General features: G+C 38.0%; 1 protein-coding gene across 1 annotated transcript in view; it reads left to right on the forward strand.

The window, feature by feature from the left end:
• MANEA (mannosidase endo-alpha) overlaps positions 1–17,600 on the forward strand; it is a 51,081-nt gene that overhangs the window by 14,448 nt on the left and 19,033 nt on the right. The window contains exon 3 of the mRNA XM_090280554.1: positions 11,204–11,313. Coding sequence (XP_090136680.1) covers positions 11,204–11,313 — 110 coding nt within the window. The remainder of the gene's footprint in view (positions 1–11,203; positions 11,314–17,600) is intronic.

Consider the following 17,600-nt stretch of genomic DNA (forward strand, 5'->3'; position numbering starts at 1 on the left):
CATTTAGAGTAATAATGATATGCAAAGACTTAGAACTATCATCTTATTAGTCGCTTTCTGGTTTTGTATTTTTATTTTTTTCCTCTCTTTCTTCCTACCTTATAAATTGTTTTTTCCATGGTGTTATGCCCTATTCCCTCTTCTTTGCCTTTTGTGGATCATCTGTAGATTTTCGCTTTGTGATTACCGTGAGATTTACATAATATATCTTATGGATAAAGCAGTCCATTTTGGCTTATAGCAACTTGTCTTTGATCACATATAAAGGCTCTGACATTTTTACTCCCTTTTGTATTACTCATATCCAATTTACCTCTCTTATTGTATATTTATTAACAACTTATAATAGCTATATTTTCCTACTCTTTTCTGTTGACTTTTATATTATAGTTTGAGCAGTTAATGCAACATCCTAATGTAGAGTTACAGTTTTCTAAGTCTGTATATTTTTCACCTTTACCAGTGTGTTATATACTTGAGTATGTTTTCATGTGCCCGATTAGCCTGTTTTCACTTTTAAAAATTTAATCTTCATTGTATTTTTTTTCATTATCATTTAGTCCCCTTAAAACCCCTTCCCCCAGCAATCACCACACTGTTGTCCATGGCTATGAGTCCTTTTTCCTTTTTTTTGAATTCCCTCCATCTCTAATCTCCCCGTCCCGCACTGGCTGTCATCTGCTCTCCATCTATTATTAGTCTGTCTCTATAGCTTTGAACTCCCTTTTAGCATTTTGAGCAAGACAGGTCTAGTGGTGAACTCCTTCAGATTTTGTTTGACTGGGAAAGCCTTTACTTCTCCTTCATAACTGAAGGATAAGTTTGTTGGATAAAGTATTATTGGCTGGCCATTTCATTTTTCAACTCTGAATATGTCATTCTGCTCTTCCCTGGCCTGTAGAGTTTCTGCTGTGAAATCTGTTAATCGTCTAGTGGGGGTTCCTTTGTAGGTTATATTCTTTTTTCTCCCATGGCTGTTTTAAGATTCTTTATCATTGATTTGTGATAGTTTAATATATGTCTCGGAGAAGGTCTTTTTGCATAAGATGATCTGTTAGCTTTGTAGATTTATGTGTCCGAGTCTTTTCTTACCTTTTGGAATTTTTCAGCTATTGTTTTTAAAATAAACTCTCTGCCCCCTTCTCCCTTACTTCTCCTTCTGGAATCCTGCCTTTTCTGATATTTATCTTTTTGATAGATAGACATAGCTCACATAGGGCTTTCTTCATTCTTTTTAAATCTAAATTCTGTTTTTGTTATTTCAAAATTTTTATCTTCTTTTCTCTGTTGCATACTTTATTAAATTTATTGCATTTTTAGCTCCAGAATTTTTGTTTGGTTCTTTTTCATAATTTTCTTCTCTTTGGTCAAGACCTCATTTTGTTTATATATTTTATTCCTGATTTCATTGAATTGTTTTTCTGAGTTTTCTTGTTATTTGTTGGGTTTTCTCATAACAACTGTTTTGAGTTCTTAATCAATCAGTTTGCAATATTCTGTACCTTTGACCTCAATTGTTGGAGAACATAAGTTCCTTTTTGTGATGCAGTCCTTGCTTGAGTTTTCATATTCCTTGTCGTTATGTGTTGGTGCCTTTGCATTTTAAGTAGTATATACATCCTTAAATTTTGCTTGCTGCCTTCAGCAGATGAAATATTTATGGTGGTGTATTATTGTCTTAAGTTTTTTGGGGGGGAGGATGGATTTCTGCAGGTTCCTTCTTCTGAGTGAGTGCCTGCCTCGGTCAGCACTGAACTTGATTTTTGCCAAACTGCGGTGTGAGGGGTCTCGGCAGTTTTGCTGGCTTTGCTTGTTCTGCAGGGAGTTTTGTGTTTCTTACCTGTTGGGTCCCTTGGAGTAAGTTGCTAGGTCCCATAGTACCCCAAAAGGTGATTTGTTAGTATGTAGATGCCTAATTCATTGATTAAACAGGGTGATATGAAGGAGGGATGTCTTATCCCTCCATGTTACTAATGTCACCTCCTGTTATTAGGTGAAGAATAATTTAATGGAAAAATGCTAATGTAAAAACACTGCTTCATGGAGTTGGTTGTATGCTCTTTGACTTATTTAATATTCATATTTTTCCTTTGTTATAAATGGTCTTTTTCTTCTTCTTAAATTGAACTGCTGCATGAAATAATTACGCTGTTATATCACAGAGTACAAGTTGGTTAATTGGTTAGTATTTTGCTTTTAAAATTATAGGTATTATGTGTATAAATCCTAATGACCCAACTGTTTTCCTAAAACAATAAAAATGTTGAAATAAAAATGAAGTATTAACTCCAACTATTATTAGCAGATAGTAGCCACTGATAGAATTGTATCCTTTTTAAGTCTTTTAAGGATCACATATATGTTCTGTCCCTTATATTGATATCTATCCCTTATATTGATATTTTATAATTTTAAAGATACCAGTTAGGTACCTTTTTTTTTTTTTAAATAAAATTTTCCAAAAGCAGAGTGGAATATTCAGAATAATGGCCCCCAAGATGTACACATTCTAATCCCCAGAATCTCTGAATATGTTTTCTTATATGGCAAAAGGAATTCTGGTTGCAGATGCGATTAAGGTTGCTAATCAGACCTTGAGATGGGATTTTCCTGGATTATTTGGGTGGGACACATCTAAACAACTGAGTTTTTAAAAGTAGAAGAGAGAAAAGAAAATCATGATATGTTATTTGAAAAGGACTGGGCTTGCTGTTTCTGCATTTGAAAACAGGGTTAGAGAGTCATGAACCAAAGAATGTGGGGTTCTCAACCTGTTCAGATCAGAGTCTTCCTTGGAACCTCAAGAAAGTATTGTGGCCCTGGCTGGTCTGGCGCAATGGACTGAGTGCTGGCCTGTAAACCAAAGGGTCACTGGTTTGCTTCCCAGTCAGGGCACATGCCTGGGTTGCTGGCCGGGTCTCCGGATAGGGGCAGAGAGAGGCAACCACATATTGATGTTTCTTCCCCTCTCTTCCTCCCTTCCCCTCTCTCTAAAAATAAATAAATAAATAAATAAAATCTTTTTAAAGAAGTATTGTAGATAAGTTCAACACCTGGAATTTTAGCCTGGTGAGATCCCTGTTACAGCCATCCTATGAAACTATTGGTAGGAGATAATAAATTCACATTATTTTAAATCACTGAATTTGTGATAAATTGTTATGATAGCAATAGAAAACGAATACACATAGCAAAACATAATTCACTCTTTGTCTTTAAAATTATCTTGCTTCTCCTTCAGTTTGGCACTAAATGTTGAGATTTACCATGTTCCAACCTTGTGCTAGATTTTGTGAACATAAAGATAAACAAGTCACATCTCCTAGTCTTCCCTTTGTTACTTTATCTTTGTTACTTCAAAAGCAGGAACAATGGCAGTGTTACATAATTTTCTGAAGGTAGGAAATATGTTTTCATAAAGCCACAATTCTTATTTCTGCAACTCCTGCCTTTAAAATTTGTACATAAAAGTGTGGGAAATAGAACTTAATGATGAATTAGATTTTTGATGTTCAAATGCACCTATTACCATCTCACAAAATTTCATAAATTTTTTTTTCTACTGTGTTAGTATTAAATTTAAATTTTTATCTATAATTATAGATTGGTGACAGTTTCATATCACTGGTGATACCTGAGTCTAGTTCTAGTGATTGCTTTGTCCCTTGGGAGTGTGTTGGGATTTTTCATATATATATATATTTTCTTGTATGCCTCATATTTTTCATGAAAGCATGTCACCTTTTGTAGGACTGTAGAGACTGAGGTAAGTAGTTTCTATACATGGAAAATGGGTATTCCTCTCTTTCTGCTAAGCCTGTAGTGTGGGCATGTAGTTTTTCTACCTTTATTTGTTGAGAAGACTGTCCTCTCTCCATTGAGGTGTTTTCTACTTTTGTCAAAAATCAGATGACTATATTTATTTGGATTTATTTAAGGAATCTATTCTAACCTGTTGATTTATGTCATCACTACTACCCTGTCTTGATTACTCTAGCTTTGTAATAGGTCTTAAAGTCAGGTAGTGTGATTCCTTTTGGTTCTCTTTCAAAATCGCTTAGCTATAATAATTTCTTTGCCCATCCATATCAATTAGTCCATATATTCAAAATATTCTGGTGGAATTTTGAATAGGACTGTCCTGAATACATAGATCAATATGGGGAAGTTAATATTTTAAAAACAATGAGTCGAATTAGCAATATTGAACAATAACAGATTAGCATTTCATTTCATGAATATGCTGTATCTCTATTTATATAGGGTTTTAAGATTTTTTTCTTTTACTTTTTTACGATTTTTGTAATTTGCAGTATACAAATCTTGTACATATTTTGTTAATTTATTTCTGAGTATTTCTTTTTTAGTGGGGTGCTACTGTAAATGATATTGTTTCTTATATTTTGATTTTGTTTTCCACAGTAGTGCATAGAAATACAAATCTGGTATCTCTTGATTCTGAGAAGCCCACTTATTAACTTTAGGGTCATTTTGTGGATTCTTTGTTTATACAGAGATCACATGCAGATAAATTCATATTTATGTCTTTCTTTTCGGTCTCTATAACTTGGACTTTCAGTGCTTTGTGGACAAGAGTAGAGAAGAGATCCTTGATTTTTTCCTGATCTAATGGGAAGGAAGTCTTTCATCATACAAATATTAGGTTAGCTATAGGGTTTTTGTAGATGCTATTTTTCAAGTCAGAGAAGTTTGCTTCTATTACTGATACTGAGAGTTTTATCATGTTGAATTTTATCCAGTGCTTTTTCTGCATCTGTTGACTTGATCTTTTTTTTTTTCAGTACTTTATTGAATATTTTATTGTTCTATTACAGTTGTCCCTATCTTTCCTCCATTGATCTCCATTGTCCGGCCCACTCCCCTCTCCCACAGTCAATCCCTACCTTGTTGTCCATGCCCATGGGTCATTCATACATGTTCCTTGACTAGTCCCTTCCCCTTCTCTCCATCCTTTCTTAAAAAAAAATAAAATAAATATTTGGGTAAAATACACATAACATAAAATTTACCATTTTGACCACATTTAAGTGTACATTCAGTGATATTAAATATATATAACCATCACCACTATCCATCTCCATAACTCTTCATCTTGCAAAACTGAAACTACCCATTAAACAATAATACCCTATTCCTGCCTGCCTTCAGCTCCTGGCAACCACCATTCTACTTTTTGTCTATTGTTTTTGTCTTTAAGTACCTCATATAAGTAGACCCATACAGTATTTGCTTTTTCTAACTGGTTTATTTCACTTAGTATAATGTGGGCTTATCTGTGTTGCAGCATATTACAGAATTTCATTCTTTTTAAAGACTGAATAATACTCCATTATATGTATACACATTTCGCTTATGGACACTTGGGTTGTTTCCACGCTTTTGCAGTTGTGAATTATGCTGCTGTGAACATGCATGTACTGATACATCTTTGATAGTCTTTCAGTTCTTTTCATCTTATGCCCAGAAGTAGAATTTCTGGATCATGTGGTAATTCCCATTTTCATTTTGTGAGGAACTGCCATACTGTTTTCCACATTGGCTGTACCGTTTTACATTTCCACCAACAATGCACAAGGATTCCACTCTCTCCACATCCTTGCCAATAATTTTTTTTTTTTTAATAACTATCCTAGTGGGTGTGAGATGGTATCTCCTAGTTTTGACCTACATTTCCCCAATTATGAGTGATGTTGAGCATATTTTCATGTGTTTATGGGCCATTTGTGTATATATTTTTGAAGACAGTTTTTTAAAGCCCTTTGTTCATTTTTAATCTGATGGTTTGTATTTTTGTTGTTGAGTTTCAGGAATTCTTTCTGTATTCTGGATAGTGATCCTTTTTTTGGATATTTGATTTGCAAATATTTTCTCCCAGTCTATGGGTTGCATTTTTACTTTGTTGATAATATATTTTTATGCATATAATGTTTACATTTTTATGAAGTTCTATTTATCTATTGTTTATTTTGTTACCTGTGCCTTTGGTGTTGCATCCAAATAATACTTTCCAAATCCAATGTCATACAGCTTTGCCCCTAGTATTTTTCCTAAGAGTTTTACTGTTTTAGGTCTTACATTTATTTAGATCTATGATCCATTTTGAGTTAATTTTTGTATATGATGTTAGAAAAGGGTCCACCTTCATTCTTTTGCATGTGCATAGCCAGATTTCCCAACATAATTTGTTGAAAAGACTATGCTTGCCCCATTGAGTGGAGTTGGTACCTTTGCCAGAATGATTTGAACCTATATTCAAGGGTTTATTTCTGGTCTCTACAATCCATTCCATTGGTCTATATGTCTGTCTTTATACCAGTACTATACTGTGTTTATTAAGTCCTCCAGTTCTGTTCTTATTTTTCAAGATTAAGATAGTTTTGACTCTTCAGAGTCCATTGAAATTCCATATGAATTTCAGGATGGATATTTTTACTTTGCAAGAATGTGACTGGGCTTTTGACAGGGTTTGCATTGATCACTTGGAGCACTGTTGACATTTTAACAAGATTCTTTCAATCTGTTAACATGGGATGTGTTTGCATTTATTTGTTATTTTTAATTGCTTTCAGCAGTGTTTTGTAGTTCTCATTGTACAAGTCTTTCACCTCTTTGGTTAATTTAATTACTAAGTATACTATAGTTAAAAAAAATTCCTTTATATTTTCATTTTCCTGTATGTATTTGTCTTTGATTTCAAGATTTTTTTTTAGTAGTTTAAATATGTCTTGTTTGTATTTATCCTTAGTATTCTCTGAATGTCTTAAATTTGTTGCTTGTGTCTGTCTTAAACTTTTCAAAAAGTTCTTAACAGTTATTTCTTCAACTCATTCTTCTACATCTGAGTTTCCAATTACATGTGGGTTAGAACTTTGACACAAGAGCTCTTGGATGTGTTGTTTTATATGTGTGGGTTTTTTTACCCCCAATCTTTTTCCTCATTATCTTTCATTTTGGTAATTTTTCATGACTTGCCAGAAATTACCTGACTGACTCCTCATCTTGTTGAATCAGTTCATGAATCTGTTGAAGGCATTCTTCAATTTTTAAATGTGTTTTTCATTTCCAGCATATCTATTTGATTCTTATAGTTTTTATCTCTGTTTTCCACCTTATTTTTACCTATAGGTTATCTTTCCCATTAGAGTGTTTGTAATTGTAATCATAGTGATTTTACACTCCTTGTTTAATGACTTCAGCATTTGCTTTATATCTGAATCTGGTTCTATTGATTGCTTTCTCTGACAGTGAGTTGTTCTTTTTTTTTTAATGTGCCTTGTAATTTTTCATGTCATTCTGTATAGTGATATTTCTGTCTAGGAATGGGCTTGGCTTTCTTTCTGATAAATCTTTAGTTTGAAAGAAAGAGATATTTTAAAGAGGCACTAAGTTCCCTATATGAAAGAGAAACTATCACAAACTGTGGAGCTAAAGATAATCCAAGTTCATTTACTGTTTTCTTGTTAATTGTTTTATGTAATTATTCTTGGGGGGACTCTTATTTTTTGTAATGCATTCTTTCATTTATACTTTTGAAACAGACTTTTAGGTTATGAACTGAATTTACCCCCATTTTACACATGTGAAAACTTAAGTAAAATGACGTATATAAAGATAAACACCTATCAAATGACATAATTGGGACTTGATTCTCCAGATCTGTCTCATTTTATATCTTCTGTTCTTAACTATTATCCTGTTTCAATGCATTATTTAACTTAACAGAAAAAAATTATGTATCAGTCATATTAAGGTCCTACGATAAGTTCTATGGAGGGATGACACCATCAATATGACATGATCTTCATTTAATATACTAATATTCTAAGAAGGGATTTCAAAGAGGATCACTTTTCATTAAGCAACTGGAATGGTAGAAATACATAGTAATAGGACTTATAAATGATACTTGGTTGATACACTTTAGAGGAATCTTTCTGGATACTCTGAAGGATTCATTACCATTGTAAATGGCCCAGCCCTTTTCAGGTTAGAACGATCATTGGCTTGGTTCCCAGGATGTTATTTTTGTAGAGCTCATAAGTGACACAGTCATTTGCACTATACAGCAGGTCCTCAAATAATGTCATTTTGTTTGGTGTCTTTTCATTATAACATTGATGAGATGCCATAGTGTTGCCAATGGAAATAGGATTCTTCAGTAGTGTCGTGAGAAAGCATTTTGAGGACTTACTTATAGGAGGATGTGAGCCATAGAGGCAAGATTTATTAGAGTAGAAACAAAGGAATGCCTCCAGGTGCCCAATGTCTCATCCAAAACCAGGTGGCTCCGTTCCATCTTGCTGCAGACGTGCAGGGCCTGGTGAGCACAAGTGCGCATCACGAGTGTCAGAATCCAGAACTGTAATGCCGTCACCCTGGGCTCTGGTAGTCCAGCATAGCCTCTGCTCCCAGCTGCATCCAGCCCAGTCTGTCCTGCACTTTAGCCCAAGTGACTGCTGCAAGGAGAAAACGGGTGAATGAAGGAGCCCTGAGCCTTTGTTAAGCTTTGATTATATTACCTTTGGCTTTCTTTCAAACTAGTTAATCATCTTTCTAATCCTTTATGGGCTGTGCTGGGCCTTCCCCCTACCCAATCCCTTTCCTGGATCTTTCATGGTTCATGGCATTTCCTCTTTACTGGTTCTCCCTCCCTTTAGTAATCTGTGGGATGGTGCCTGGGGAGACCAGAAACTCAGTCCTGCCTCCCTGCTTGTGGGAGGGAGGGATGTTAATCCCGTTGGCAGGGCAGTGTGGCTGTCCCCTTGAATCAGGCTCAGTCTCTTAATTTCATTTGCTCCCTTCCGTTGTTAATAACTACTACTGTAACAATAAGACCTCAATGGTATGGTAAAATTAGTTTCAGTATACGTCATCCTAGTTGAAGTCTCAGAACCTATTTGCGTTAAATGAAGACTTACGGTACAAAGATAAAATCAGGAGCACAGTATGGGATAATTTTAAGCATATGGAAGTGATAATTGATGCAATAAAGAAACTGAAACACAGTAACATGATAAGGAAGAAGAAAGAACATTGTCCCCAAGCCTGAGAGTACATCTTCAGTGAAGATCAGGAGGAAGAAAACTCAGAAGGCAAGAATGAGTTGGTTAGCGTGTTAGGAGAATCAGAATTGTATAGCAAAGCTGTCCAATAGAACTTTCCACAGTAATGAAAATGTTCAATAACCGTCCCGTCCAATACAAAAGAAAACACTAGTTAGAAGATGTCCTAAGCATTGGCAACCTGGGAGTTAATTCACTGATTTAATGGCTGATTTACTCTGCCAATTGTACTTTGGGAAAACTGACTTCCTTGCTCACTTCTCTAACCTCACATTTTCACTTTAATTTGGACAGGTAATTCCTTACTCTCTTCAGTTCTTTGGCTTTAAGAAGCTTTTTTGTGCTTCATATTTCATCTAGTAATTTGTTTTCTTTGGGAATGTTGTTCTAAGTTATCTAATCTATTAGTAGAACCAGGAATCTTGTTTTTAATTTCATGGAAGAATGCTTGTTCATAATTTTCTTAAACTTCATGGCATAATCTTTCTTTGGTGTGTTTTTCCTTAATTTTTCTCATGTCCTTTAGCTCCTTTTATTTTTTCAGAATTTTTTTGTTTTTATAGGTCCTGTGTTAAAGTTTTTATTGTCACTCTTTTTCATTTTGGTGTTCTTCCTACTGGCTCCTTAGTAGGCAGCTTGAATGTTTGATCAATTGTCTCTAGACACATTTCTCACCAACGTTTTTCTCTAGATATGACTGCCTTCTTGGCTAACCAAAAAGCTTCTTTGAAGCCCTGTATATTGTCGAATTTTTTTCTACCTCTTCTGGTCTTGTTACTATTCTTATTTTCAGATTAGATAGGGTACATAGACTTTATTTTTTTATGTTAACTTTAATGACAGTTCTGTGTTGTTCCTGTAGATGGGACTGCTCTATACATGGAGTGCTTACTACAAAGTTTAAGTCTTATCACGTAGTTCTCTGCCAGCTTCTAACCTTGCATTTCTTGTATTTCCATATGCTTTTCTTCTGGTACCATTGTATGTGCCTTAAGAGTCAGTTGTTGGTTTAGAAATTAGTACCATCTTTCTAATGGTCTCTCATTTCTATATATATGTAATGAGGGTTTGAATTAATTGATTTCAAATATTTCCTCTTCAGTTAGTTTTTATTTTTTGTTTTTTTGCAGAGTTGTGTTTCTAAACTTATTTTGTAATTTATCAATTTAAAAGTAGTTAGGTACTACAGTGTGAAACTAACTTTTTAAAATTGCTTTGAATTTTTTGTTAAAAGATATTGATCCTCACAAAAGTCTGCACATGAATGTTTATAGTACCTTCATTCATAATTGCCCCAAACTAGAAGCAACCAAGATATTCTTCAGCAGTAAATGAATGAATGAAGTGTGGTACATTTATACAATGGGATATTAGCAGCAATAAAAAGAATAAGCCATAAAAACACATGAATAAACCTTAAATGCATATTGCTTAGTGTGAGAAGCCAGTCTGAAAAACGTTACTTTGATTTCCACCTATATGGTATTCTGGAAAAAGCAAAACTGTAAAAAGATCAATTATCGTCCAGGGAATTGAGGCAGATAGTGAGGAGGGACAAATAGGTGAACACACAGTTTTGAGAGCAGTAAAACCAGTCTATATGATACTGTAATAATGGGCAAATAACATTATGCATTTGTCAAAAGCCATAGAACTATACTACACAAGAGTGAACTCTGATGTGATCTCTGGACTTTAGTTAATAATATATCAATATTAGTTCATCGTTCATCAGTTGTAACAAATATACCACACTAATGCAAGATGTTAATAATAGAAACTTCATGTGGGATGGAGAGGAATTGGGTAGAAGGGAAGTATATGGGAACTCTCTGTGCAGTTTTTCTGTAAACCTAAAACTTGTTTTAGAAAGTAAAAACCTATTAATTAAAAGTTACTGATGCCTGATAAAGAGTGCATAAAATTGGCTATACAGAGTAATCTAATAACCATGTACCTAATGTAACAACAACATTAAGTGAAGATGTTTCTTTTTTGTTAAAAGTTTAATTCTCATTCTGTTCTTCCCCCTACCGTTTTTTAAAAAGAATACCTGCAGTCATTCCTGTTTCTGTATTCATTTTTTTTTTTTTTTTTTTCTTTTTGGTCTTTTCTGTTAGGTGTATTAGCTCTATCTTGGTACCCACCTGGTTCACATGATGAGAATGGAGTACCTACTGATGACTTGGTACCAACTATTTTGGATAAAGCTCATAAATATAATCTAAAGGTATTTTATTTTATGTATTTTAAATTATTTAATTGAGATATAATTGATATGTCACCGTATAAGCTTCAGCTGTTCAGTATAATAATTAATATATGTATATATTATAACATGATCATCACAAGTCTAGTTAATACCCATTACCATACATAGTAACACTCTTTTTTGTCTCATGAGGATTTATAAGATCTGTTCTCTTAGCAACTTTGCAGTGTGGTATTATTAATTGTCACGATGTTGTAATATACATCCCAGGATTTATTAATTTTATGACTGAAGTTTGTACCTTTTACCATCTTTACACATTTTACTCTACCCCCAGCTCAGGTAACCGTAATCTGTTCTCTGCAGCTATGAGTTGTTGGTTTTGTGTGTGTATATTTTTAAGACTCCACATTTAAGTGGGATCGTGCAGTATTTTTTCCTTTTTTATCGCTGAATAATATTCCCTTGTATACATGTGCCACATTTTCTTCATTCATTCATTAATGGGCACTTAACATTATTCCCATTTCTTGGCTATTATAAATAATGATGCAGTGAGTGTCAGATATAATGTTTCTGTTTCCTTCAGATAAATATCCAAAGTGGAATTGCTAGGTCATACAGTAGTTCTACTTTTAATTTTCTGGCTGCAACAATTTATATTCCCACTAACAGTTCACAAGGGTTACCTTTTCTCCAAATCTTTGCAAACACTTATTATTTATTTCCTTTTAGATAGTAGTCATTTTAACAGGTGTGAGGTGAGATCTCTCTGTGGCTTTGATTTGCATTTCTCTGATGATTAGTGATGCTTATAAGCACCTTCTCATTTACTCGTCCATATGGATGTCTTTGGGGGGAAAAACAGTGTTTAGAACCTATACCCATTTTTAAATCAGATCAGTTTTTTGTTTGTTTGTTTTCACTTCTTTGTTTGTTATTGAGTTGTATAAGTTCTTTATATATTTTGGATATTAACCTCTTATCAGATATAGGGTATGTTTACAAATATTTTCTCCCATTCAGTAGGTTGCCTTTCATCTTGTTGATGGTTTCCTTTGTTGTGTAGAAGGTTTTTAGGTTGATGTAGTTCCATTTTATTTTATTTTTCTCAAGATACTTTTGATTTTTCTTCTGGTTATTTTTCTAACTAATTGATTGTATAGTAGCATGTTGTTTACACATATGAGTATTTGTGAGTTTTCCAGTTTTCTTCTTGTAGTTGATTGCTAGTTTTATACCATTGTAGCCCCCAAACATGCTTGATATCATTTCAGTCTTCTTAAAATTTTTGAGATTTGTTTTGTGGCCTGGAGATTGTTCCATGTGCACTTGAGAAGAATGTGTATTTTGATTCTTTTGGATAGAATGTTCTGTATGTGTCTATTAACTGCATCTGGTATAATGTGTCATTTAAGATAAGTTTCATCAATTGATGAAAGTGGGGAATTAAAGTCTCCTACTATCATTTTAGTTCTGCTTATTTTACCTTTCAAGTTTATTAATGTTTGCTTTTTATATGTAGGTGTCCCTATATTGGTTGGATTAATATTGAGAAGTGTTCATTCTCTTGTTGGATTGACACCTTTATATATTGGTCTTCTTTGTCTCTTGATTACAGACTTTTCTTATTTATTTTGTCTGATATAAATATAAAAACTCATAGTTTCTTTTGGTTTCCATTTGAATGGAATTTTTTTTTTTTATCCCCTCATTTTCAGATTATGCATGTCTTCACATCTGAAGTGAGACATTTATAGTTAGCATATAGATGGGGTTATTTTTTAATTCATTCAGAATTTAGCCTATTTATACTTAATTATTGATAGGTATGGAGTTTTGCTGATTTAATTGTTTATAGCTTTTTGTAATTTCATTATTTCTTGCTTTTCTTGCTCTCTTTATGATTTGATGATTTTCTATAGTGGAAGGCTTATATTCCTTTCTCTGTATTTTTTTGTGTATCTACTACAGGTTTTTACATTTTGGTTATCTTGAGGCTTCCATAAAACAACTTATATTTGCAATATGTATTTCGTTGATAACAAATTAAATTTGAATGCATTCTAAATTTGTATATTTTATACCCCTGTTTACATCTTTTAATCTTATTTCCAGTAACAAATTATTGCAGTTATTTGTCCTTTAATTGTAGCTTTATAAATTATTAAATAATCACTTTTACAACATTGGATTTTTTTGAATTGTAATATGTATTTATTTTACCCCTTTGTTTAAGCTAATGAAGGCCCTTTAACATTTCTTTTACGGCTGGTCTATTAATCATGAACTTTTCTAGCTTTTACTTATATGGAAAAACCATTATTTTTCATTTAGTTCTAAAGGATAACTTTGCTGGGTATTCTAGGTTGGAAGTTTTCTTATAAAAGTGCTTTAAATATGTTTTGCCACTTCTGTTTATATTATAGGGGTCCCCTTGTACATAGAATACTGTTTTTTCCTTTTGTTTCTTTTAAGATTCTCTCTTTTAACTTCTGACTATTTATAACATATCTTATTGTGGGTCTCTTTCAGTATATTTTATTTGGAACTCTGGGATTTCTGGACCTGGGTACCTTTTCTTTTCCCGTATTAGGGAAGTTTTCAGCTAATCAGAGAAGGAAAACTCTGACTCCAAAAAACCTCCGCTGCCTTGCGGCATACCTCTTCAGGGGAAAGGCTAAGGGAGTAAACCCCGACAGAAAATCCGGAGCCGGAGTCCCTAAGGCGGTTTGACATTGTAGTCAACACCGGCAACTCCTGCGGCGCACCTGAAGCCAAGCTGTATTGACTTTGTCTTTCCCTTGGACCCTTCAGCTGCGAAGAGAGGGGGGGTCTGCTGCATGGGCAACAGCAGACCCTCCATATCACCCTGCCCAGGCTCTGTAGCTTCAGTTTTACTTGAGAGGACACTCCAGCGTCATCACAAGATGTCGACTCAACACGGGAGGAGACAGATACCGGTTATAAGCTCATCCGATTGGCGAAGGAAACGAGCGCCAGGGGTCTCCTCTGACAGTGGGAGAGGTCATCGCACCTCACTGGACAGCTACCGTCTCGCCATGGCTCGCCTGCCCCACTGGGTGCGTGGGGATCAGAGAGGCGCCTCTCGAAAAGTGGGCCACAAAACACCCGCACCAGTTAATTCCAAGCAAACAACAAGAAAGAAGCCTCCGGCTCTTCGCCTCACTAGCTGGAACATCAGGACCATGTGCCCCGGACTTACTGCAGACCTTCCGTGGATCAAGGGTGCCAGGAAAACCGCTGTCATCGATAGGGAACTGGCACGACTAAACATCGACATTGCGGCTCTACAGGAGACCCGGTTGGCCGACAACGGAACTATCAGAGAAACCAACTATACCTTCTACTGGCAAGGGAAGTCTCCGGACCAACCAAGACAGCACGGTGTTGGGTTCGCTGTGAAGAACACGCTTGTTAACTCCATAGAGCCACCCACAGGAGGCACAGAGAGATTACTTACCCTCCGATTGTCAACAACTTTCGGCCCAGTCAGCATTCTTAGCGCGTATGCCCCAACCCTCTGCGCCACTACCGAAGAGAAAGAACAGTTCTACCATGCACTGGACGAAGCGTTATCCAAGATTCCCAGAAGTAACGCTCTCTATCTCCTTGGAGACTTCAACGCAAGAGTAGGAGCCGACCACATGGCCTGGCCCACCTGCCTTGGAAACTTTGGGAGAGGAAAGATCAATGAGAATGGTCAGCGACTGCTTGAGCTCTTGTGTCACCACGGCCTGTGCGTGACAAACACATTCTTCAAGTGCAAAGAGATCCACCAGGTGTCATGGAGGCACCCCCGCTCCCGCCATTGGCACCAGCTTGACCTCGTCATCACCAGAAGAACGGATATTGGCAGCACCCTCCTCACCCGCAGCTACCACAGTGCAGACTGTGACACGGACCATGCCCTCGTGGTAAGCAAGGTGCGCATAATGCCGAAGAGGTTGCACCACTCCAAGATGAAGGGTCGCCCACGCATCAACACCAGTTGTGCCAGCAACCCAGTTAAGACCCAGCAATTCATCAACAAGATGGAAGATGCACTCGGCGAGGGAGTGGCGGCAGATGACATTATCGAATCCAATTGGCCACGTCTCCGCGACGCCATATACAACTCCGCCATTATTGCTTACGGGAAGAAAGAGCGGAAGAACGCTGACTGGTACGAGGCTCACTGGGAAGAAATGGAACCCGTGATCGAGGCTAAGAGGAAGGCCCTACTGGCTTACAAGGTCACGCCCACTCCCAGTACACTTCAAGCTCTACGGGCTGCCAGGAACAAAGTCCAGAAGACCGCCCGCCACTGTGCCAACACCTATTGGCTAAACCTGTGCAGAAGCATTCAGGAAGCCGCCGATATAGGCAACACACGAGGAATGTATGAGGGTATCAAGAAGGCAACAGGCCCAATCCCCTCCAAGATCGCCCCCCTTAAGTCCAAGACAGGTGAGGTCATCACTGACCAGGAACAGCAAATGCGGCGGTGGACCGAGCACTACCTCGAGCTGTACGCAACGAGGAACACCGTAACAGACACTGCTCTTAACGCCATCCCAGACCTACCAGTCATGGAGGAGCTAGACACCCCACCTACTGCGGCAGAGCTCGGCAAAGCCATCGACCGCCTCGCTTGCGGGAAAGCACCAGGAAGCGACGGAATCCCTCCAGAAATCCTAAAGAGCGGGAAACCAGTCCTGCTACAGCCGCTCCACCATCTACTCTGTCTCTGCTGGAAGGAGGGTTACATCCCCCAGGATATGAGAGACGCCAACATTATCACCATGTACAAGAACAAAGGAGACCGCAGCGACTGCAACAACTACCGGGGCATCTCTCTCCTCAGCGTCGTCGGCAAAGTATTCGCCCGGGTCGCTCTTGCCCGCCTGCAGACCCTTGCTTCCCGCGTCTACCCAGAGTCCCAGTGTGGCTTCAGAGCTGGCCGATCAACAGTGGACATGATCTTCTCCCTACGCCAGCTGCAGGAGAAGTGTCACGAGCAGCATAAACCACTCTACCTCGCCTTTATTGACCTCACGAAGGCGTTTGATCTGGTCAGTCGAAGCGGACTCTTCAGCTTGCTACGGAAGATTGGCTGTCCACCACATCTGCTTGCTGTGGTCATGTCCTTTCACGACAACATGCACAGCACGGTGTCCTACAACGGCGCAACCTCTGAGGCCTTCCCAGTCAGCAGCGGAGTAAAGCAGGGCTGCGTCCTCGCGCCTAGGCTGTTCGGAATCTTCTTCTCCATGCTCCTCCAATACGCCTTTAAGGACTGCAGCGAGGGTGTCTTCATTCACACCAGATCCGATGGCAAGCTCTACAACCTGGCCCGTCTACGAGCCAAGACCAAAGTCAAAGAGGTGCTCATCCGTGAGATGCTCTTCGCCGACAACGCAGCTTTGACATCACACTCCGAAGAGGGACTCCAGCAGCTAGTCACTTGCCTTTCCCACGCATGCAAGGAGTTCGGACTAGCCATCAGCCTGACGAAGACGAATGTTATGGCTCAAGGCACGGGGACTCCCCCATGCATCACCATCGACGGATACACCCTGGAGGTTGTCAACGACTTCACTTACCTCGGGTCCACCATCTCGAGCTCTCTGTCAGTCGACTTGGAGGTCAACCGGAGAATCGCCAGGGCAGCCACAGTTATGGCCAGACTGAACCGGCGAGTATGGAACAATTCCAGCCTCACTGAGAAAACCAGACTGCGCATCTACCAAGCCTGCGTACTCAGCACTCTCCTCTATGGCAGCGAGACGTGGACCACCTACGCAAGGCACGAAAGGAAACTCAACAGCTTCCACATGAGGTGCCTGCGACGCGTCCTGCATGTCGCCTGGCAGGATAAGGTCCCCAACACCGAGGTGCTGAAGCGAGCCAATATGAGCAGTTTGCATGCAGTTCTTAGCGAGAGACGCCTCAGGTGGCTCGGCCATGTCAAAAGAATGGATGCAGGCCGTATCCCCAAAGACCTCCTCTATGGCGAGCTAGCAGAAGGCAAGAGGATGACAGGGCGCCCAAAACTGCGGTTCAAAGACATCTGCAAAAAAGGACATGACACAGTGCTCGATCAATCTCAACACATGGGAAGTTCAAGCAGACGACCGCCTAGCCTGGAGGCTCGCGGTCAGGCAATGTACGTCACGTGCAGAGGCTGCGCGCAACGAGGAGGCGGTCCAGAAAAGATCGAGGCGGAAGCAGCGTCAACAGCAGCAACAACGGCCATCTGCCTTCACCTGTACCAAGTGCGGCAGGGATTGTCACTCCCGAAT

The sequence above is a fragment of the Furipterus horrens genome, unplaced genomic scaffold, assembly GCF_987537825.1.
Source record: "Furipterus horrens unplaced genomic scaffold, mFurHor1.1.pri manual_scaffold_6, whole genome shotgun sequence".
Lineage (NCBI taxonomy): Eukaryota > Metazoa > Chordata > Mammalia > Chiroptera > Furipteridae > Furipterus > Furipterus horrens.